General features: G+C 37.1%; 4 protein-coding genes across 11 annotated transcripts; 3 read left to right on the top strand and 1 right to left on the bottom strand.

Annotated features, from left to right (window-relative positions):
- The first annotated feature begins 182 nt into the window (after positions 1–182).
- Positions 183–1,870, top strand: LOC138942232 (NADH-cytochrome b5 reductase-like). Of its 2 annotated transcripts, none has more exons than XM_070312316.1 (4): positions 183–577; positions 795–1,026; positions 1,095–1,306; positions 1,534–1,870. In XM_070312316.1, exons 1-4 carry the CDS (start codon positions 298–300, stop codon positions 1,722–1,724), a joined length of 915 nt encoding a protein of 304 aa, XP_070168417.1. In that variant the 5' UTR covers positions 183–297; the 3' UTR covers positions 1,725–1,870. The 2 variants fall into 2 exon arrangements, with proteins under 2 accessions (XP_070168417.1, XP_070168418.1); XM_070312317.1 differs by lacking the exon at positions 1,534–1,870 and adding an exon at positions 1,398–1,484.
- Fancl (E3 ubiquitin-protein ligase Fancl) lies at positions 505–3,794 on the bottom strand. 2 transcript variants are annotated; one of them, XM_070312314.1, is made up of 8 exons: positions 3,676–3,794; positions 3,148–3,547; positions 2,976–3,080; positions 2,638–2,885; positions 2,276–2,468; positions 1,989–2,195; positions 1,759–1,859; positions 506–1,231 (listed from the first exon to the last, which is right to left on the bottom strand). In XM_070312314.1, the coding sequence occupies exons 2-7, from the start codon at positions 3,478–3,480 to the stop codon at positions 1,764–1,766; spliced, it is 1,182 nt and encodes a 393-aa protein (XP_070168415.1). In that variant the 5' UTR covers positions 3,481–3,547; positions 3,676–3,794; the 3' UTR covers positions 506–1,231; positions 1,759–1,763. The 2 variants fall into 2 exon arrangements, with proteins under 2 accessions (XP_070168416.1, XP_070168415.1); XM_070312315.1 differs by having other exon boundaries at positions 505–1,231; positions 2,276–2,378; positions 3,148–3,794.
- Positions 3,795–4,443: 649 nt separating this feature from the next.
- LOC138942503 (transcription elongation factor 1 homolog) lies at positions 4,444–6,014 on the top strand. 2 transcript variants are annotated; one of them, XM_070312744.1, is made up of 3 exons: positions 4,444–4,554; positions 5,017–5,132; positions 5,431–6,014. In XM_070312744.1, the coding sequence occupies exons 2-3, from the start codon at positions 5,017–5,019 to the stop codon at positions 5,561–5,563; spliced, it is 249 nt and encodes an 82-aa protein (XP_070168845.1). In that variant the 5' UTR covers positions 4,444–4,554; the 3' UTR covers positions 5,564–6,014. The 2 variants fall into 2 exon arrangements, with proteins under 2 accessions (XP_070168845.1, XP_070168844.1); XM_070312743.1 differs by having other exon boundaries at positions 4,681–5,132; positions 5,431–6,012.
- An 870-nt stretch (positions 6,015–6,884) lies between these two features.
- Positions 6,885–23,583, top strand: LOC138942502 (uncharacterized). Of its 5 annotated transcripts, XM_070312737.1 has the most exons (8): positions 6,885–7,449; positions 7,517–7,702; positions 8,630–9,176; positions 9,707–15,291; positions 15,471–16,332; positions 16,423–16,800; positions 16,898–18,565; positions 18,746–23,583. In XM_070312737.1, exons 3-8 carry the CDS (start codon positions 8,774–8,776, stop codon positions 18,991–18,993), a joined length of 9,144 nt encoding a protein of 3,047 aa, XP_070168838.1. In that variant the 5' UTR covers positions 6,885–7,449; positions 7,517–7,702; positions 8,630–8,773; the 3' UTR covers positions 18,994–23,583. The 5 variants fall into 5 exon arrangements, with proteins under 5 accessions (XP_070168838.1, XP_070168840.1, XP_070168841.1 ...); XM_070312739.1 differs by lacking the exon at positions 7,517–7,702 and having other exon boundaries at positions 8,683–9,176; XM_070312740.1 differs by lacking the exon at positions 7,517–7,702 and having other exon boundaries at positions 8,675–9,176.
- Positions 23,584–23,974: the final 391 nt, after the last annotated feature.

The raw sequence follows: 23,974 nt of genomic DNA, 5'->3' as shown, positions 1-23,974 counted from the left end.
ACGGGCTTAACACATCCATAATATGTTTGTTATAAGACATTATATATTGCTACATATATATCTTTTTATTTTAGAGATGGATAAAATTAATATATCTTGTTGTATACAAATCTGTTTATGAATGTCTAAATGAAATTATATTTTACAATAATATAATTTGATATACCAGATGTTTTTTTATATTTATTATTTAATTACATATTTAATTATAAATAATAAATAAAGTTTGGCTAACTGATTTATATTGAAGTTCTTCAAAATAGATATGTTAATGATGCTATAAAATATTTACATAGAATGAGTTTGAATAATTGTAATGATTATAACAATGATGATGATGATGATGATGATAGACCTAAAACTCCACTGAACGAAGATTGTTGTGGCAGTGGATGTACACTATGTGTCTTTGATGTTCATAAAGCATTACTGAAACAATGGGAAAATAAAAAGACACAAAATATAAAAGTTGAAACAAGTAACAATTTATTATCTCCTCTGTCTTATAAAGTATTTATTATCACTGATATATTTGAAACCTCAGAGGATTATTTTTTGGTTAACTTGAAATACCCAGGTATTACTACTATCTTATCAAATCAATAATAAAAATGTAATAAATTATATAAAAAATTATATAAAAGAATGAATAATGTGTGAGTCATATTACTAAATCTATATAAAGTTACTACTATTATTCAATTGCATGCAAAAAAATTGTAAAATTCAACAGACTATCATTAACATGAATGCATTATATCTTATATAAAAAAGTATTTTTGCTTATTATGTAGAGCACAAAATAGAAAATGTTAGTTTGCACCTTGAACCTGGACAACATGTTATTCTACATTCCTGGTGTAAATCTCGTCCATATACACCAATTTCTTGGACATGTAATGGTTTAGTTTTATTGGTGAAACTATATAAGCAGGGTGAATTTAGTTCGCGTTTAAAAAATGCATCAATTGGTAGCACAATTGATATTAGAGGCCCATATGGGGATTTCAAATATAAAAGTAACAGGTGCGTGAAGATTTATGCAGATGATTTAAAAATTATTTTTCTCATTACTCAATGCATTGTTATGATAGTTTTCGACAGATCGTTATGTTTAGTATCGGTTCGGGAATAGCGGCATTTTATCCCATTGCAAGATCGATCGTTGATGACGAAACAGAATTGACGAAGATACATCTTGTCGCAGGATTTCAATCGATAACACATGTGCCTTTGAAAAAAGAATTAAGACATTTAACAGATTATTGGAATTTTAAATGCACATTACAGCTATCTCAATTAAATGGTATGTGATTAAGGCATGATATAGCAAGTGAACTCATAATAAATTTGCATACATAAAATGTTCCATAATTATCATACATTTTCAATTATAGATTCTTTCACAATTTAACATGAAGCAGCATAAATATTGATGATTTGTTTAAACAATTAAAATAGAGATATATATATATAATATATAAGATATACGAGTAATTTAAAAAAAGTACTTTTTCTAAATAATTTTTTCAGATGAGACAGTAAGTCTTCATGGTTTTAATATAAAAACAAATCGTTTGAGCAAATCACTTGTTGCTGATTATCTCCAATGTAATGAAACAGAGACAACATTAATTTTGATATGTGGAACTTTAGAATTTAATTGTTCCATGAAAGAATGGCTTCAAGAAATGAATTATGCATATACATATACATTTGAATAAAAATAGGAATATTTTAGGAAAATTTAATATTTACTTTCATTATTCAATGGCACAGGCAATCTTTTCCTTGCAATATGGACAAGTACCATAAATATGGCCAAACACAATTTGATTCCCAGTTATTGTTTGTAACCACTATTGTGTAAAAAAAAATATATATATTTATATTTGTTGATATTATTAAACATTATATAATAACAATTAATATATATTATACAAATAAAATATATTTGTTATTAACATATTTATTCTAATCACACATACCCTTGATAAACATGCTGAATGAAAATGTCTCGTGCATTTTTCATTATTGCATATCTTGTCTGGTAATTCGTCTGAAAAACATATACCGCATTCACGGTTACTGATAATGGCTTTCTTCTCTTCCATACTTTCCTGTTGTTCGGGAAATTCATACATATTTAACAGCATTTTTAGGTTTTCTAAAATACTACAATCATGATCCCACTTCTGTAAAACCAATATATTAATATAAATCAAATTGCTAATAAATTGCAGTTATATCCATTATGCATATACATAAAACATACATCAATTTTATTGCTGATATCATCCCTTTGCCGTTTCGCTTCATTGTCACTGCCTAAGAATTGAATTGATGGCAAAGCAACAGGGTTCAATGGATCCTCTATTCTAATTATCACGGATAAAGACTGAGATAAATGAATACGCCTGTACATATGGCTTTTGTTTGGTTTTAATGGATCAGTTACCCAGCAATTCCTTATAATATTTCACATTAGTACATTTAATGCAATAATTAATGATTTGATATTATTTCAACAAAGGAATAATAAAAAAAATGGTATTGTTTTAGAAGTGAAAGGAAAAGTTCTAGAAGTTAACAAATATATTTCCGTATAATGTATTAATGAGTAAATATATTACTTACTCATCAATTTCTTCTAATTGTTCCCATGCTTTTTTCAATATTTTCACTTGCCATTGAAACTTAGTCTTTGCAACACTCAAATTGGTCACATTCTTTTCAAAGCCTTCAAATAATGGAATATTGGGCAAATCAGAAGCAATAACTTTCCAAGGAAGTTCAGTATTGTTACATCTTTGCAATGTAATAGATACATCTCTATAGTGTAATTTAATGGTATTTAAATTTTGATCAGATGATATCAGTATATCCTTTAACATAAATATATTTTATCTTTAACACTATAATCATATGAGAATTTACAGAAATATAAAAAATATATTTTATATAAATCTACATACAGGTAAATAATGAAGAGCTGCTTCTAATTCTTGCAGAAAATACTTCATACTGTCAAGATTAGATATGAGAATTTTAGTATCTGTAGTATTGCGCATATATTCTCCCTGTTTGCAAATATATAATAATAATAGAATTGTTAAAGGGAAGTAAACTCTAATATTCTATACTTACAATAAGTGATTGTAACTGTGTTAAAAATGAAGACACTGTTTGTTCAGTTTTGAATGCGACCTTTATTAATTCTTTCATTCTTCTGTGGAATTCTGTATTTCGCAGAGAAGCTATTTGTCTACCAAACTTGACACGTGCACTTTCAAATGACGGATAAACAGGCATAATTAATTTTAATCTTACTCTGGGACTTTGGAAATCATATGCAGCGCATAATGAACGCGAGATAATTAAAAAGCCATGCCAAGTGACAGGTGATTCTGATACTAATATTATTTCAGGATGCCGTTCCAAAATTTCTTCATAATTATAACAGCTATGTATCGTCACCATTATTAACAATTAATTTAAAGCAATTGAACGTTTTATAGTTATAAAAATATAAGCAACATTTTTTTTTCTGAAAAAATTAATTTATAGTCACATTACATATTTTTATTATATAATAATAAATATTTATCGATTAGATATGATTAGTATTATCCGATTAAAATATTTTTTCGCTACAAAATTGTATATAAAATTTACTTAGTCGTGTAACAATAAGGAAAGATTCTAAGCTATAGAAAAGGCCTTATTTTTGTATTTTGATTTCAAAATGTTTAACAATGTTTAATGAATAATAAGAAATTCTTAAAATATATGTATTGGCGGGACGCAGTATCGAATAGAGACCTAGAAACGTATTAGCAGAGAGAAGCCTAAAGCCCGTGTCACACTACGCATTGCGGATGCGGATCAAATTTGGATTACGGACTGCGAATCGTTAATCATCCAATCAGATTCTTAGGTACTTCGCTCTGATTGGATGGATGACGATTCGCAGTCCGCAATGAGTAGTGTGACACGAGGTTAAAGCCCATATCAAACTACGCATTGAAAATTGAAGATTGAAGATTAAAGATTGGAATTTGACTAATCAGAACAAAAGGGACTAAAATTTCTTTATCCTGGACTGTGTTCCGATTCCCCACCCGTGTACACCCGATATTATAGTATATGTCACGTATACTCGGGTGGGGAATCGGAACACAGCGCTGATTGGTCAAACTTCAATCTTGAATCTCAATTTTCAATGCGTAGTCTGATACAGGCTTAAAGCATTGACTAATCAGGACAAAGAAATTTTAGTTCCTTTTATCCTGATTGGTCAAATTTCATGCCGCCATTTTTCGTAAGAAAAATTTTTTTAGTTTATACAGTAGTGCCAACTAGATCCATTTTATGCTGTGTTCCGTTTCCCCACCCGGATGTATCCGATATTATAGTATATGTCACGTATATTATAATATCGAGTGCACCCGGGTGAGGATGATGAATCGGAGCACAGCGACTAGCGACACAGTCCACAGTCTCGAAAAAAGGCGACGTATAGTGTGCAGTGAGCAGTGACAGCAAGTGTATGGCGTATGTATATTTGTATTATTGTATTACATGCATACGAAATATTAGGCGCTAAAATCTTGAAGCGATGAATAGAATAGATCAAGAAAGATGTTGAAAAAATTAAATAATATTACGGAGAATTTACAGGGCTCTTTTATAATACAATGATGAACTTGATATTTAATATTGATATCGCGTTCGATGCTTATACGCGAAAAATGTAATCGACCTAACCTAACAAAGCGGTTCGCGTCCTAAACATAACCCATTAAAATACAACGAAAAGATTGTCTCAGAAACAGAAATCATATGATAACACATAAAGTTATTGGTACCTAAGTAAAGAGAAAAAAGAAGTGAAAGTGTAAATACCTTCTTATAAATAAAAAAGAAACCGAAAAGATTGGCAATATCGATGAACCAATATTTCATACGATCGAAATACATATAATTGTATATCATATAATTTTCGATTGAGACAAGATGGGTCGACGCAAGAGCAAACGAAAACCACCCAGCAAGAAGAAAGCTATTCAACCGTTGGACACACAATTTAATTGCCCGTTTTGCAATCACGAGAAGTCGTGCGAAGTTAAGATGTGAGTATGTGGAAAACTCATGAGTATGTATATGAGCATGTTGAAATGAAATCACACAAATATTACGTTTTAAAATAGCACTCGATTAAATTTATGGCCGATTAGTTTTCTTGATATTCCCAATAAACTTATAAAGTAGTGTTGATTTAATTCCAAGAGAGAATCGCGTTTACTTTGTCAGTTTAATTACATGAATCTTAGATTGATTCATTAGTAATTTGATAAAGTGGTAATAAATTTATTGATAAATTTAAATGAATATCTTTCTATTAACAAAATGCTCTCTTTATGATTTCAGGGACAAGTCGAGAAGTACTGCCAGAATAACTTGCAGGGTGTGCTTGGAAGACTTTCAAACAACAATAAATTTATTATCGGAACCTTTAGATGTATATAATGATTGGATTGATGCTTGTGAAAATGCAAATTAAAGATAGAAGATTTCTACATATATGTTATAGGTGATAAAATTCTTGTCACATTTTTAAGATTTTACTCGCTATCTTTCAAATATAAGTCATGTTTTATAAAGAAAGATATATATTCTTTAATACTGCGCTAAATGTGGCTTTGTTTGATTGTAAAACAATGTTTATTATCATTTATTCATATTATAAATGTATGCACAATATTATTATAGTAAAAGATGGTCTTGATCTTCTATATGAATATACGAGATCTGTTACACATATATACACATTTAGTCACATTTAGCACTTAATAATAATGTTAGGTATGTAATCTTTATGATACAAAATGTTTAGATAAAACCTTATTATGTCATACAGAATATGAATATTTTTTGACACACAATTATATAAATATGTGTGTTTGTGACTGTAATATACGTGTCAATTATTTTAATATGATTATTTTAATACAAGTTGCTATAATATATTTATAATATTATACATTATACATTATGTGTGTGTGTATATGTATGTATATATATATATATATATATATATATATATATATATATATATATATAAACATTTTATTATATAAGAAAATATTGAGAGAGATATACAAATATACAAGATATAAATATATTTCATTTTTTTTCCAATTTTCATGAGTAGGAACTTTTAGGATAACTTTTACTGAAATTCTTTCTTTCCATTTTTAGCAAAAATGATTCAAGTTATGTAAAATAAACAATAATAAGGCAACGTTTAATTTCTACTAACAATTATGAATTATGATTTTAATTAACAGAAGGAAAAAGGATTTTTTTTTTCTCTCAATAAAAATCTTTAATATATTATATCTTCCATATAAACTGTCTTGCCGATTGAATACCTTAATATTGATATAAAAATGCATAACAAAAATAGCATGCACAAATGAATGATCGTTTTAATCGAATATTTAAAAACGCGCGGTTTTCAATGATGGGAGACCATCGAGAATGAACCAAAAAGAAAGATTAGAAAGTTCCATACTGTTTGCGATCTTGTGATTTCACGGTAAATGACCATACATCATGGTCTCGAATGTAACTTGAGAGACTGTATTTGAAAATGTCGTCTAGCAATAATAAATCTTCCGTTGGTCCTTGGAAGGAACATATTTCGAGGTGTAAAATGAACCGTTGTAAAAAGTATAGAATTTTTATATTTGGCTAATAGTCAGGTCAATTGCACTGGACGAAACCGCATCTAGACACCCGTCTAGTTTCTAGACCAACATTCCCGCGAACCATCATTCGCGCGCTTATTCGTGGGCTCGTGGCGGATGTGCAACGACGGTGGTGCAGCCAAGATGGCGTTCGCCGAGCGGAGTACGCTGTCGGGCAGGAACGCGTGAGGGTAAGAGAGGAAGAAAAAATGCCACGGGGTACCGTGGACGCTTCGCGCGGGGTGCTCGCGTGAGGATCGGGCCCTCGGGAGCAGTGCGCGATACTCGGTGATACTCGGCATTAACCTAAGTGTGGTTGCGCGCGGGGATTTGCGGCGCGACACGGCGTGGCGAGGTGCGGTACGGCGCGACGCGGACGGGGGTCCTCGTCTCCTCCTCCCCCTGCCTCGCAGGCTGGCATGGAAGCGCGACCCGGTCGTGCGACCGAGCTCGTTGCACACGAGGGAACGACGGCGCTGTGACATCGCTCGGTTACGAGATCACTCGGCGTCTGAGGATCAGACGCGAGCTACACCGGCCATGGCGTCTGTCGCGCGCGCGTGATTGCTGATCAAGCGGTTGATTGAGAAATAAACTAAAGCGAGAACCAAGGGTGAGAAGAATACCGGGACGCATCTACGACGGTGGTGATAGGGAACGACCGATGAAGTATCGGAGACTCATCGTGTATATATAAGTACGTAAACAAACATTCTGCCCTATTTCCTTATTTCCCATTTTTGTTTCCTGATTGCATTTGACAGCTACTCAATATCGTCATCGTGGATATCGTTATCCTGGATCTATGGATTATGCGTGTCGACATGCGAACGGAATGTTTCGATTATATGATACACGTGTACAATGTCGCGTCCTTGGACTGAATCAGTTGTTCGACGATCAGTTTTTGATAGAAAGCTGTGAGAGGATACCCCGTTGAGCAAAGAGTTGTAAGTGCGTTTGTCTTTGTAGACTATGCGATTCTCGAAACAGATTTGATTCTGCAAAGATTCTATGAGATCCACGCTTGGCAAATCTCTCAGTGTTCTCTCTTGGTGTTCCATAGATTTATAGGATGCTATTGGTGCACAGGATTCTCATATCCGAGTGAATATTATGAATTAACTGTATTATATTGAAATACTTCAAGAGATTACAAAGCTTTTTTCTGAGATAATTTTAATATTTAATGGTGACCAAGTATTTTTTGAAAGATGCTAAAAAGACATTTTTGTGTGAATGATGCCGCATACTTTCATCTCAATGAATATTTTATTTTACATTATTTTATGTTATGAGAGCTGGGATAGTCTAGAATATTTTTTAAATATGTATATATGTCTTGATTTGTTTAGAAATATAAATAGATTTTTTAACCGAGAAAAGTGCTATCAAGTATTAATTCACTCAGAGAATTTAGCCTAATAGAATCATTTATTCGGCAAAATAAAGTTTGTTACATGTTTTCATATAAATTTATTATTATGCTTTTTTCAATTATATTATTGAAATATTTACATAATATATTAATTCCAATTGTTTATATAAATTTTATGTATTAATAAGATCATTGGCAAATCTCAGGTTACTTAAGAGAATTAGAGAACAAATTTCATTATGTTAAAAACTTTGATATTTTTTATCTGACAATAAATATTCATAGCATTATTTCATTTCACATCATGTATCTATTATATAATTTCAAATAGTAAAAACTTTGTGACCAAAGAATTGTACTATTTGATATCTTGTCTCTTTGTCAATAAAAAGCAGTTTCTTACTAATACATCTGATAAAATAACAGATATTAACATTATATATATATATATATATATATATATATATATATATATATATATATATATATATTATTACAGGAAAGTGGAAATGTGTTAAATGACATGTAATGTTAATGTGTTAAGTTCAATAGATACTAGAATCATGTTTAAACGTATGTGAGACATTCCATGATATGATATTGCAATAAGATATATATTGTGACTTAATGGACAGTGCACAACATGTCTAATAGTTTGGACAGTTTTCTGACACGTATCGGGGACGTCACAATCGAACGTGTGACTCCTCGCGGAGGCTCTAAGCCCAGTGAAACAAGTATGATGACGAATGAGACTGCAACCGGTGCAAACATAAATACGGAGCCGCAGGCGACCAATGACGAAAGTTCGGATGAGTCGAGCGGCGAAACAACAGACGGAGAGCAGGAGAAGAAACTCGACGTTTTACAATCCGAGGAAATAGAAGAGATACGCTCCGAGGGTTCGGGGGACGATATGGATCTGGACGAAACGATCGACTCGCAGATCGGTGTTAGAATAGATTCGGACAGGCAGCAACATCATCCGTCTCAAGAAGAGGATGATGAAGAACAAGTCAACATCTTGGACACTTTACCATTAGAAGGTTGGTCAAAAATATTTTACATATCAACTCTTTATATACTCTATATCTTTTATACATATACTTGTTATAATAAAAAATTTACTTTATTATTATTATTTATTAAATTATCTTTTATAATAAGTATTTTACGACTCTATATTTAATAATTATAATCAAAGTATAATTAATAATCAACATTGAACTTTTTTAATCGAATAAAATAGAATAAAATTTAATTTTAATTTAATTTAATTTTATATAATTTTGTATTATATAATTAATTTAGTTATTAATAGTTTAAAAATTGATTCTCAAAAAAACATGTGCTCTATAGTATTTTTTATAAATTATAAAATGAGGAATTAATTATTATATTTTTTTGTCATAATATCTTTTTAATATTAAAGCTGTTTAATTTTTTATAATAGCTTTGTGTGTATTACAATAATGTAATATAATAAATAATTATTTAGTTAAATAAATGTTGAAATTATATTTTTATTGCATTATATTACTGTACTCTAATGATTTTATTCTTGTATTATCAAAAGGAGCGCCCATAGAAGGCCAGGAAGTGTCCGAGGCCGATTTACTAGGAAAACCGATATCGAAAGATTCAGAGGATGAGGAGAGTATGGATAACGAAAAGACGGATGGACATTCCGCGGAGGAGGAAGGTGCTGATAGTAACAAGAGACATGCGGATTCCGATCATTCCGATAGTGCGAAGAAAAAAGCGAAGAAGGAAGATAGTAATACGGAGGGTAGTACGTCAGAATGCGAATTGAAGTCGGAAAAGAAGTTGGCTAACATGCGGAGGAATATCCGGGAAGTGATGGACGAAGCGCAACTTGACGAGGCTACGCTCTCCGCTCAGAGACAAGAAATGGAACGTCTCAGGCGAGTGCAGGAGCAACAGAGAATCATCCGCGAAGTGCAGCGTCAGATAGCAATTAACCGAGCGCAGAGCAACAAGGCGCAGACACGCGTTATCAGCCTTTTACAGGCAAAGCAAAATCAGGCTGGCACTACCATGTTCTCGCAGTCATCTTCTCCATCGTCGTCATCGTCGACTACGTCGTCCACCCAGGTACGTTTGCCGAATACGGTGCTTCTGAAAGTGAATTCTGGTTCTGGTACGGGCGTTCAGACTACTCAGACATCCGGAATGCAAGCGGGACAGATTCAGAGGAGATCAGTGGACAGTGGGATGCGCTGGCAGAAGGGTAGAGGCGGTTATCAAGGAGCGCAGACGTCTATCTCGCGAGTTCCGAATCGGTCCGGTGCGCCCAATATGCTGCAGCAAAGGATTCGCATGATGACACCATCCGTGAGCATATCGCCAGTGGTACCTAAGAAGGAGCCGATGGATCGTGCGGAATATTATTCCGACTCAGAGATATCTGATGTGGAAGCTGAGGAGATGATACGCGAAAAGCAAGTACACGCGATGCGGAAGACGCCTGGCGTGTCCAAATATCAGAGACCGCCTAAGGGCAAGGATGTAGTGACGATATCCAGTTCCAGTGAGAGTTCAGATGACGATTGTATAGTCTTGAGCGATCCCAGCGGTGAAGAGGAAACCGACAACGAGGACGATCCATCTAATTCCGGCATGCACACCAACGATCGATACAATGTACCGGACGAGCATGGGCGGGTGTTAATAAACGTTGGCCATCCTGAGACCGAACCGGATGTGTTCCTAGCACCGCAAGTAGCCCGCATCATTAAGCCACATCAGATCGGTGGTATACGCTTCCTTTTTGATAACATTATCGAGACTATTGAGAGGTACAAAACCAGTAGCGGTTTTGGCTGTATACTCGCCCACAGCATGGGATTGGGCAAAACTCTCCAGATCGCCAGTTTTTGTGACATTTTTTTTCGATGCACCACTGCCAAGACTGTCCTCTGCATCATGCCCATAAATACGCTCCAGAACTGGCTAGCGGAGTTTAACATGTGGTTGCCGTACGAAGATCCTGCAACTATTGTCGAGAAGCAATCTAAAGCTACAAATGTCAAGATAGAACCCGGAATGGATATGAAACACGAGATGAAAGAAGAAAGTTGCGGTAATCAGAGTGATATATCCAATATGTCGCGGCCTATCAGCACGGAATCTGCGCATCGTTTCGGCCAGGACACCGCATCACAACAACCGATGAATGTCATGCCCGAGAATCCTTACGCGAATCCTCATCATGGTTATGAACCACGTAATTTAATGTCGGGAGGTTATATGCAGGATTCTACTACGATGAATAAGAACATAATTGAGCCGCGTGCGCCGCATATGCCGCCGAACTATCACCAGGGCGAGATACCGCAAAATCCCTTGTATAACGCGAATCCGAATTCGCTTCATAATTTCCCCGATCCAATGAAGTCCGATCCAGTAAATTGCCATAGCATGCCGCCCGGACAGAATATGATGGGACCAAAATTCGGTATGGAGCATCAAGCTATTGGTGTTATGTATCCCGGTATAGAGAACCGATCGCAGGGTAATTCCATGTATCCTGATATGGAGAATCGAAACGTTGCGACGATGTACCCGGGCATAGGTGATCATCATTCTGCGCCGATGTATCCAAACTACAACAACACTTCTGGCGCTTTTGCGAGTTACGGCAGTCAGATTAATCAACATGAATTAGGACAAGAACCGAAGAGGGAGAATATGCTGTCAGGAGGAATGCTGCCGTCTCAGAACATGGAGGTGAATGTGAAGAAAGAACCGGAAGAGATGATGAAGAAAGAAGAGAGTACGTCGACAACGAAGGAGGAGTCGACGGAGGAAAAGAAGGAAACAATTGAGAAGGTGAAGACGCCATACAGCGTAAACACGCCCATTGGCATGGAAGTACGCCCGAGGCATTTTCATTTGCATATTCTGAATGATTCGCATAAAACTATGACGGCGAGAGCGAAGGTGATCCAAGAATGGCAATCATCTGGCGGCGTTCTGCTGATAGGTTACGAGTTGTACAGACAATTATCTTTGAAAAAGCCCAATAAAGCGAAACGAAAACGCGGTCAACCTTTCAAAGATACCGTGGACGTAGAAGAGGAGGATAAGAATAAAGGTTTGCTGGATGAAATGCATACGGCTCTTGTGAGCCCTGGACCGGATTTGGTAATCTGCGATGAAGGTCATCGCATTAAGAACTCGCACGCTAGTATCAGTATGGCATTGAAGCAGATGCGCACGAAACGTAGAGTTGTTCTGACCGGTTATCCGTTGCAGAATAATCTCTTGGAATATTGGTGTATGGTGGATTTTGTAAGACCGAATTATCTGGGTACCAAGAGCGAATTTTGTAACATGTTTGAGAGACCGATTCAGAATGGTCAATGTATTGATTCCACGCCGCAGGATATACGCTTGATGCGATATCGCGCGCATGTTTTACATGCTTTATTGGAAGGTTTTGTGCAGAGGAGATCTCACTCTGTATTGCAGATGTCGTTACCCCGCAAGGAAGAATATATTCTCCTCATCAGAATGACGCCTCATCAACGTAAATTGTACGATACGTTTATGAATCAAGTAGTGAAAACGCGCGCGGTGCCGAATCCGTTAAAAGCTTTTGCCGTGTGTTGCAAGATCTGGAATCATCCAGATATTCTGTACCATTTTCTTCGCAAACGTCAGGCAAATGAGGAGGATGATTTGGATTTGGAGGAGACGATTGGAGAAAAATCTACGGCGGGTGGCAAGAAATCTAAAGCGCGTCAGTCAAAAGGTGAGTCGAAGAAATCCAAGAAAGGCACGACGATAAAGAACAAGCCCGCAGCTAGCGTACAACCGAATGCTTCTTCGTCATCCAGCAACGATAACGCGGAAGCTGAGAACGCACACAATACTCCGAAGCAAAATAATTATACTAATTATCCGATGCCAGTTTCCAACTCGGGATATTCCAACTCTATGCACCAGGGATCTTATCCTCCTCATAGTTATCAGAACTATCATCCAAACGAGCAAAGCACGTACTATAGGAATGATAATAACAATCATGGCGAATATAATCATGGAGAGTTTTATAATAACCAAGGGCAACAGAGATATGGTAATCAACCATTTCAGTCGTATACTCAAACATCGGGTTATAATACGTCGCAGGGATACACCAATCAGTCGCAAAATTACATGCAGTCGAACGAGCAGTCGACAAATCAACCTCAGAGATACGGCGGTGCAGCGGCTGGATCTGACTTTAGATCAGATCAAAATCAAGGAAATAATTACGAAACACCGGGAATGTTTCCGCGGCAAAGTTATCCTTATCAGGATCAGCAGCGTAATTATACGCCAAATTTGAATCAAGGGCCTAACAACTATTCCCAGGTATCCAATCAGTCCTCTTTTCAGGCTCAGATACCGAATCAGTCTGCGAATATGCCGATGACAGATTATTCGTCATACGCCACGAATCAGAATCAAAATTACACACCGACGCCGGCCCAGACGAATCCGATATACTCACGAAACGATGCGCAATCACTACAGAATTCGGCGATGGGCTATTCTGTATCACAACAAGGTCAGCCTCCGACTCAGAATCAAACTCAAACTACCGGTTATCTGTTGCCGCCGCAGCAGGGTCAGAATACATCACCTGGTCAAAATCGAGGCTTCTCGCCGAACCAGCAGAATCAACAGAACTTAAGCTTGCAGACTCAATCTCATTCATACACCGGTCAGCAATCTCAGGGTATGTCTCTTCAAAATCAGTCGCATCCTTATTCTACGCAGGTGAATCCAACTCCGCCACAAACTCCGCAGCATACATTCAATCAGGGATCAGCAACTCCAATGCCGCAGGCTTCATCTCACGGTTACATACAGCCGAATCAACCAAATCAGGGACCTGTGACGCAGAGTTCAATGCGTGGCTATACCTCAGCTCCACCGAGTCAAATAAACGTAGCGCAAAACCAGTCCAATTATCCGGCCAATCAGCCCGCGCAAAACGTCAACGCTCAGAATCAGACGCATAGGTATCCTCCAGATCAGCAGGGTTCAACGTCGAGTTCGCAGAATGCGATTCACGCAGGATACGGACATCATATGGTATCTCAAGCCACAGCTTCCACTCAAGCAACGCCGTACCCTCAGCAGAATCAACAGAGTCAGCAGAGTCCGGCGCCGCCGTCTAATCAGACCCACTCTGGTTATTCGTCGAATCATCCTGGCACGATACCGCAGATTCCCGCTGCTAATCGATATGGCACCGCGCAGCAGACGCAGGTGGCCCAGAATCAGACTATGACCCAATATCCACCGAATCAACAACAACAATCCAATCCGTCACTAGGTCCAAACGATCAACTTTACTCTAGACCGGACGTGGCAGCGGTATCGCAGCAAACGCAAGGTTATGCTCCAACTGCAAACAAATTTTCGAACGATCGCTCGGGTGGAAGTACTGCTAGCAATTCCGGCAACAATTACACCGTCAACCAACCGCAAACGCAGAATCCCGTTATGCCAAGTTATTCGTCAGATGGTTCGAACTCGGCGGCGTCGGTCGGGCAGATGAAGAGCGCGGACGATCCTTATTGGCAACGTAACTACCCGCAAACGTTCCGGCCGGATCAGCAGTGCAATGACTCGTATTACAGAGATCAGATGAATCCGGGCGTGAATCGTTATCAGAACAATTACTTTTCGCCGCAAAATTATCCGAATCAATCATACGATTACGCTAATCACAGTTCAGACATGAACCCACGGTCCGATGAGTCTGCGAAAACTTCTCAGCAATCCGGTACTCATCCTCCACCGTGTGATAAAAGCAATAAAGACATGACATCCAGTATTGGCGTGCAGAGTCAACCGATGCATTCGAATAATTTTACTGGCGCGCTGAATTATCCCGCGGAATTGAATCGCCAGAGTTCGGCGACTCCTGCACCCAGACAATCGGGACAGGGGATTAATTCAGCGAATAGTCCTCGATTGAATCAGAGTGAATTATTAAAGGAGGATGAGAGAGAGAAAGAAGATCAACTGGAAAAAGATAAAGAGGACAAATCTGATGACGAGATTCTCACGAAAGACGAGGAAAAAGATTGCAAGAGTTCTCCTATTGGGAAGGAAGAGCCTGGAATTCCATACGATTGGGTATGTTAATATATGTTGCTAGGATATATTTCGCTTATCTTAATACATTAAAAGTTAAAAAAATAATTGTTTTATAAAATACGATAAAATAAAATTTTTTTAAAATTTAATCTTGATAAGAATTAATGATTATTTTATATCTCTTAATAGTGATACTATAACGTCTATTTTTGTTACAGGCGACAGAGTTAATGAAGAACTATATACCCGGATTGATAGACGCGTCCGGGAAAATGGTTATCTTCTTTTGCATCCTCGAGGAAGCTATTAAACTGGGAGATCGTGTGCTCGCATTCTCGCAGTCGCTGTTTACGTTGAATCTCATAGAAGACTTTTTAGCGCGAAATAGCTTAAAGTATCCAGACGGACAGACTGACGCTTGGATTAAGAATGTGAATTATTATAGATTAGATGGAAGCACCAGTGCTTTAGAGCGCGAGAAACTGATCAACGAATTCAACAATAATCCAAAGATTCATCTATTTCTAGTTTCGACACGGGCAGGTTCACTGGGTATTAATCTCGTCGGTGCGAATCGCGCGATCGTATTCGATGCTTCCTGGAACCCATGCCACGATACACAAGCTGTGTGTAGAGTCTATAGATATGGTCAGCAGAAGCCGTGCTTCGTTTATCGATTAGTTACTGATAATTGTCTGGAGAGGAAGATTTACGACCGACAGATTAGCAAACAAGGTATGGCGGACCGGGTAGTCGATCAGTGTAATCCCGACGCGCATCTTTCGCTGAAAGAGGCGACGACATTGTCATGGGATTGGGAGGAAGACAGTCAAGTACAAGATTTCTCGCAGACTAAGGATAGCTACACGGACGAAGTTATGCATTGCGTGCTAGAACGCCATTCTTCATTGCTAACCAAGCAACCATTTCACCACGAGAGTTTGCTTGTCGATCGGAAAGATAAAAAGCTCAGTCAAGCTGAGAAGCGATTGGCTCGTCGCGGTTACGAGCTTGAGAAGATGGCAGCTAATTGTTCAAGGCCAAGTTATAACTACGTTCCAGGAAATACAGCCACGCGAGGTATAATTTATATCTAATACACACATATACACACACAAATTTTATTATAAATTAAAAGCTAACCATGTATATTGCGATTATTTATTCCAGCAGGTGGATTACAAATCAGGGCGATTCGTGGCGGTGATGGAGGAGGAACCACGCCGAAACCTGTTGCTTCTGTGAGACCGATGCAACAGCGAGGCGCTGAAGGATTAGGTCCGCGAAATGTAACTGGTAGCAGATGGATTCCGGCAGAAGTGTGGCAAAGACAAGGAATGAGCGCGCAAGAGATGACGCTACCTTTGGATGTGGTTATCCCGACCAATTCTCCGGACAAAGGAAGTATCGTTCTGAAAGCGGGACAACGGGTAATGGTGCTGAAGAGTCCGAAAGGCATTTATATGCAACTCGAATCTGGCAAAATTATAGCGATTCGCACTGCGCTTAAATTGAATCAACAAAAGCGAGAAGAGGAGCCGAAGAAAGGTGGGTTAACGTATTATTAATGATTAATCCTAATTTTTGTATTATATTTAAAAACATTGTATCATTCAACAAAAATTCGATATTTTACGTTTGGCAGGTGTTTCTTCGATGATACAGAGGAATTCTAAATCTGAAGTTGGTTTCCCCTTACGAAATAACTCTGCCATTTCCATAATACCTAAATCATCTTCGAGTAACCAGACTGGTAGTCGACTTCCCAGTAAACCATCACCTGGTCCGGGTTATAAGCCATTCGGCGATAAAGAAATTTCCAAGAGACCGAAACCGGTCGCTACAGCGGCTGCCAAACCTTATCTGAGTCAAGTAAACCTAACTAACCAGGTTTCTCTGTCAAGGTTACCGAAAGTGAAACAAGAGCCGGTGGATCATTCCACACTCGGAGACAACTCCAATTCGTCCGACGGTCAACTGAGAACCGAGCAACGAGTTGAGGAAGTTAGATTGGAGGACGTAGTGGCCGAAGTGAGCTCAAACACCGAATACAGTCCGTCTAATCATACTCGTACCACTAATTCGGATACAGACACTTCTTTGCCGAAATCTTCCGAAGAGGGTACTCAGGTTTATACATCTGATACTGTCTCTTTAGCGCAAAGTGTGCAAACACAACACGATCAACCTGAATCGGAACTGCCATCGATCGTTGACAAACAATGCTCACCGCCGGAGAAGGAGCCTTCTAAGCCAGATACAACAACATTAACAAATTATGGTCGGTCTTTTCATAGCCAGACAGAAAAGCGAGATACTTCCAATGACGATATCATCATCGAGGAACCGCAAGTGACGCCACAGGTCGCGACACAAACGCATATGACCACTCCCGGATCGATGCCACCATCCCTGTTAACACCGTCATCAGTACCGTCGGCCGTGTCGGTACCATCAACCATGTCGATGCTACCGAGCATTCCAGTAACATCAAACATGTCAATACCGTCAAGTATGCCATCGAGTATTTCGTCTAGTATGCCATCGAATGTGCCATCGAGCATATCATCAAGCATGGCGTCGACTATGCCGATACCATCGAGCATGTCGTCGACTATGCCGACACCATCGAGCATGTCGATGCCGCCATCGATGCCGCCAGTATTATCTGTACCTGTAAGAGTCCCGGAAATACATAAAAGCAGCGCTGATTCATCCGTCGTTGCATCATCGACTATCTCAGTGTGCACTAGCACTAATATTACTTCTCCGAAGAACGTCGAATCGACTCCGAGTATGCGAGACAATGTGATTCAGGGAGATCCAACAACGCCGAATGTACCACAGGGGTATCCTTACGCCCAATATCCAAGATACTATGACTACAATGATCCACGATCCCGTTCGCTATCCAATCCTTATGGCACTTACTTTCCGAGTGTTCCACCACACACACCGAATCCCAGCAGCAGACTGCCAATAGACACGACGAAGCCTCAGCCGGATCTAGGAAAGCCTACGGACGAGAGGAACGTGATGAACGTGCCTACTGCTTACTCTTCTCAAGTACCGAGCATTACTGCCAAAACGCTAACGAGCAATTCCGCGACGGAGTCTAAGGGTACAGACACCGCACCAGCTGTGACCACTACGGTGGCCTCCTCGAGTAGAGATGAGACTGCGCATATACCTACCGCGTTCAGTCATCCTACTAGCACGCGCTATCCGGGGCCGTATCCACCGGGCCCGTACGATCCATACTCGCAGCATTATCCACCGGCGCCTGGCTCTTCAGCAGCGTATCCTCCAGGTGGTGAGAATTTTATATTCTTAAGCAAAATTAGACAAAAAAGTAAAGTTTCGTCATCTGCCTATACATCTCAAATTAGATTTGTTAATATCTTTCTGAACTTCGTACTCTAAAGAAATGCATCGATGTTTCTTCTTTTGTATATTCATTAGGAAAAATATTAATGGCGAAATTAATCCGCAGGAGCACCCGGTTATCCAGCATACGGTGGACCGAGTTACAACACGGATTATGCTCGCATGTATTCGGCGTTTCATGGTCCACCACCTCCGACAGATCCCTACATTCACAGAGGATACGTCCCTCCCTCCTCGCATCCCCCCAATTACTATTCGCCGTTTCCGCATCCTCCGCCGCCCTATCCCAACTATTCTTTCCTGCCGTATCCGAATCCCAATATGTCGAGCGAGCCTCAACCACCCGCTCAGTAGGGAAGCAACGCGTTTAAGGATAATCCTAGGTTAAGGATAATGAAGAGCGAGGAAGTTATCGCAAAACCGCGGCTCCGAAGCTTAATAGACTGAAGCTATAAAACGCATCGATGTAAATATTTAGTCACAAATATTGAGATATTAAGAAGAGATGTTTGAATTGTGGAGATTATTGGAGTAATTTGCGATATTGATATACAAGATGATCTAGAAGGGTGAGCGTAATCGCTGTAATTAACATTGAACCGTGCAATCTGTTAAGCTGTTTAGAATATTTTAACTTGGCTGTAAATGGCCATTTTTGCGATGCGTTCTTTGTTCACTAGTTAACTTTACCGAAAAAAATGTACCCGTCGAACGGTACAAATCACTCCTTTATTTGATCCACCGGTCTCATAAGGACGATGTCAAGTAAGATTTTTTACAAATGCTTAGACTATGCGTCTCATATTGCAATACGTTTCACGCTGTAACTGCAATCAATTGCGTCCCCGTGGTTTTTTCTACTTTTTGTACTTGCATGATGTCATTTGCCGAATTAGCCTTTTGTCAATAGCCTCTTAACATTGGAATTGATAAGTTACTGACGGCGTATAACTTTGGGAAGATTGAAGGTGTAAATTGTATGATTAAAGAGTGAAAAGCGTTGTATACTATCATTTAGCTTCATGTGTTACATTCAGCCATTTAGCTTATTTTTATATAACTCATGTAATAAAGAGGGGGAGAGAGTCATTCCAGTAGAACAGAATTCTCATGACTGACGACACGCATCCAATTACAAAAAAACTGAATCTTGCAAATTAAAAATGATAACGTGATGAAACAAAGTTATGAGATTTTGAGTTTATATCTTTTTTTTTTTAATAACTCGATTATATGATATTAATCAACAATGTTTTATGTTAAGACTAATATATTAAGGAATTAAATTTAGTGTTTTTGTAATTTTTTCAAATTTTTAGTTTGTTACCTGAGATTCTTAATTTTTAAGAGTGACATATATAAAGAATACACACTTCCATGACAAATCCTTGACAATTTTGAGATGAATCGACTGATCCCCCTCGTATGGTACAGCAAGAATAATGAATTTGCAAGCTATATAAACTACTTGAAACTATATTATAAAATGCAGATATTCGTTGAGAAATATTCATGTGCATGAACTGTATTATAATGTACTTGTGCAGTGAGATGTTTTTTCTATTCTATCACATGATGTACCTTATGTATTATAGTGATACATTTGATTGTTACGCAATTCTTGGCGATTCAGTGACTATATTCTGACATTATTTGTCTAAAGATTTGTTTTGTACATAATATGCGTTCATTTAGAAAATATGGTTTTTGTTTGAGCTATAGCTGTAGTTTTAATACGGAACATTTTTTTTTCAGATTTTTTTTCATTCGATAATTTTTTTATTTAAAAAAAAATACATCTTGTATTTTTTTAAATGGAATTATTCGGTACAAAAGATTAAAAAGTTTTTTCAGTATCTATTTGAAATTCTGTTTTAAATAATATTTTTTCTCGTGCAAGAGCAATGAATCGCAAAGATTAAAGTTGGTTTGCATTATGCATCATTCTTCCGTAAATCTGATTTTTACGATGCGCATCATCGTCTTTTCTCTTTTCTCGTCGAGCGCCGAAATCAATTGCTATTCTCCGTGGCATGTGTTACGCCGCGTCTACATGTCATGTCGAATCTTTTTCCATTTACATACATTTACACGCGTAACATAAGTACATACAGTATTCACCTGAAACATTTAGCAGTCAGTAAATACAGTCTACAGCATCCCTAGCGAGTTGTATATGGATTGCGTATTATACTATTAATCGTTACGGTTTCCGAAATAAATAATCTTACAGTAGAGCGTAGGATTGTTGTTAAATAGAATGTCTCTTACGATTAAAAAGAAAAAAAAAAGAAATTCACACTATCTCGGACATGTAGCATAAACGTAGGGAGAGCCATGATTTTCAGGAGCGACTCTTCAGAGACTCGGAACTGTGATATTTTATTATAATCTCGTGTCGAATTCGCGCACTGTACGCTCTTGTCCGGAATCAAAGTCGCCGACCTTGATTTTGCGGGAATTTTGCGAGCTGGTCCGGAATTTCGGTCCGCCTTCGCGACGCTCGATCGAAATTGTTGCATTTACGTTTAGTGTAAGTCAATCCGGGTGCACGAGATGGCTAATCCATTTTTCCAAGTGGGGCACAGAGGCGCGTACGGGTTTATCATGGTGCTCCCTGTAATACATTATACGGACCAGTGGTATTCAACCCTTCCTCCAGTATAATCCTGAAAACATCTCTCAGATCTTTACAGACATGTTTTCAGAATATTATACTTCCGAATATACATATATATTTTCATTTGTAAGAGAGATTTTTGTAAAATCACATTTTTGTATATCTTCCTTTACATATAATATAATACTTTATATTTTTATTTAAAACCACATAATATGTGCAATGTTCCTTTATGTTTTGTGGGAAGCTAATTGCTTACAAGTTTATACATTACAGACATTTTCCTTTATATCTTTGCGCTTATGTATCAAAGCTCTTAAGATTTTTTCTTAAAATATATGAGAATTATTTTAACGTTCTTCCAAGAGTACTCTAGGTTGGATACCTCTGATTATAGATGAATTATTCTAGCGAGATAAGCGTTCATGCTGGATATATAATTAGTATACTGTGTCTCCGTGGCGGGTCTCGGTGTCGTCTGTTTGCCGTGCAAAGAGACCTCAGTGTCCTCGGCGTTTACTTGGGACGCTTTGCGGCACACGTTTCGTTGATTCTAAGTGTACAGGTGTTACGTTTAGCGCAAGTAAACTGTGCAATTCTTCGCAAACAGCCGACAAGGAGCCTGTCTTGTAAAACGCGTGCGCGAGAGCCGTTTGTTCTGAAAGCGTTGAGAAGTTTAATTATGAAAAACAGCATTCACATCCCGCATTTAGTGACCAAATGTGATTGTTGCTTTGTTTTATGTAACATAAAAATGTGATGTTACATGCATTCGATGTTACCATAGGCTGAGAATTATATGACTACATTTAGTGCTAAATGCGGTGGCCCGATTTCGAATTTTATTTGTGTACTTTACAATAATTGCATTTGATGTTATACTTGACGTTTTATTTATTGTTAAATAAGTAAAACTCTATTGTAAATTGTTTGAATATATACAAGTCAATGTGTGACTTAATGTTTTCATAACATTTAATGACAAATAATGGTAACGAAAAAAGATTAAGTCGAATGTACGGGCTAATGAATTTGTCATTAAGATGTGGATACGCAGAAATGATATGTGCATTTTAGTGAGTCTTTCGGAATTGAGTTGCACCGCTCTCAGAACAAGCGATTCATATATTTGCATAAGAGCAATTATATTTCTTTTCTGTTATAGTTTTTTTTTTGCCATTTGCATATCTGTAAATACCCATCATTTACATTTCATATTTTATTTATTATTATATATTAGCCATTATGATCGCTTTTTTTGATGTCAGAGTATTGCTTTTATGTAAAATAAATTGTTTACACTGATGAGAGAAAAGAAATTGTTTCCATTGTACTATTGTTATGTAGAAAGCGAGAAAAAGAGAGGAAGAGAGAGAGAGAGAGAGAGAGAAGAATGAGAGCCTACATATATATTTGTTTTTTATAACATTTATCTTTGCATCTGTGACCAAAAACAGGAATTAGCTTATAGGTACGTATTTTTGCCGCACAATTAACGCTAAACGTGGCCGTCTAATTTTATTAAGAAAAAGCTATTCTTGTCTGATAAATCTCGATAAAACTTAACATGACGTATATAAAATTGTTCTCTAGATAATTAAATACAGATTTCGCAATTCTTTATTCTGCTGATAAAAAGTTTCAAAAAATTGTAGAAAAAGAGAGGCTGTCTCGTATAAAGGATTTTGTGAAATTAAAATGTAAGATTTACAAAGATGTTTGGGGGATTCTCGATATACCAAATAAATTATTAGGAATATCAGAAAATATTCTTTATGTCAAAAAAAAAAAAAAAAAGATTTTTGCAACTTAATAGATTTACGATTACATGTAAGATTCAATTGTAATGAGAGCATCAAAGGCAGCTGCCTTTAGCGTACGGCTAGAATACGCGCCGCAGTGTACATGTAAATGCTTAGTAAATGCATAAGGGATGATTATTATGTGTCGACTCATTATGGGATTACAAGTAAACAAATTCATCTGATTAGTACGAGAGAGAATTGTCTTTCAGTCCGAAATTCTCTGTATCGACGTGGTAAGATTTTCGCGATACACACTTTTCGTCTGTGTACACACGATAGGATGATTAAATACATGTTACACACAAGAGCTGGGTTTATCGAAAAGTTATAATAAATTTGCCAGCGGGAGGAATAAAGTAATGCTCGTGTTGCAATCTTTGTTTTTTTTTTCTCCCATAACATTTTCTAATTGTAATTTTTCTATAAACCGCGCTACAGTGTATATGATACATAAGACGAGATAATTAATTAATGAAATAAAAGTATTCGATATATATATTTTAAACGGGCTTGTTCTCTGTTGCAGCGGATAAGATTTGAGATTTATTGCGTTGTTGTGTATATAAATGGCTCATATATATTTTATTGTATTTTCTGTTTTAAAGCATGTGGTTTTTTCAAAGATACATATAATCTTTTTCTTAAATAAGAAATCAAATTTAAAAATAACTTGCGCGATATCAAATTATATATAATGGATTTAATTTGCAATATTGTTTAAGAATATAAATGATTAATAACTTTTCAAAAAGGTTACTGTAGTAAACGCAAATAAATGTTAGATATTTTTCATAAAAATTGTAAAAACCTTTTAAAGTAAAAATTATATTTTATCATATATATGAAATAAGGAAAAATAGCATATATATAGTAATATTAATGAGTGATCTTTCTTAATTTGAAATAAGTT

Source organism: Polyergus mexicanus, unplaced genomic scaffold, assembly GCF_030449975.1.
Source record: "Polyergus mexicanus isolate NDT 795.1 unplaced genomic scaffold, iyPolMexi1.0 SCAF_22, whole genome shotgun sequence".
Classification (NCBI taxonomy): Eukaryota; Metazoa; Arthropoda; class Insecta; order Hymenoptera; family Formicidae; genus Polyergus; species Polyergus mexicanus.
The sequence above is the reverse complement of the archived record's forward strand: the minus strand, read 5'-3'. Positions and strand labels throughout refer to the sequence as shown.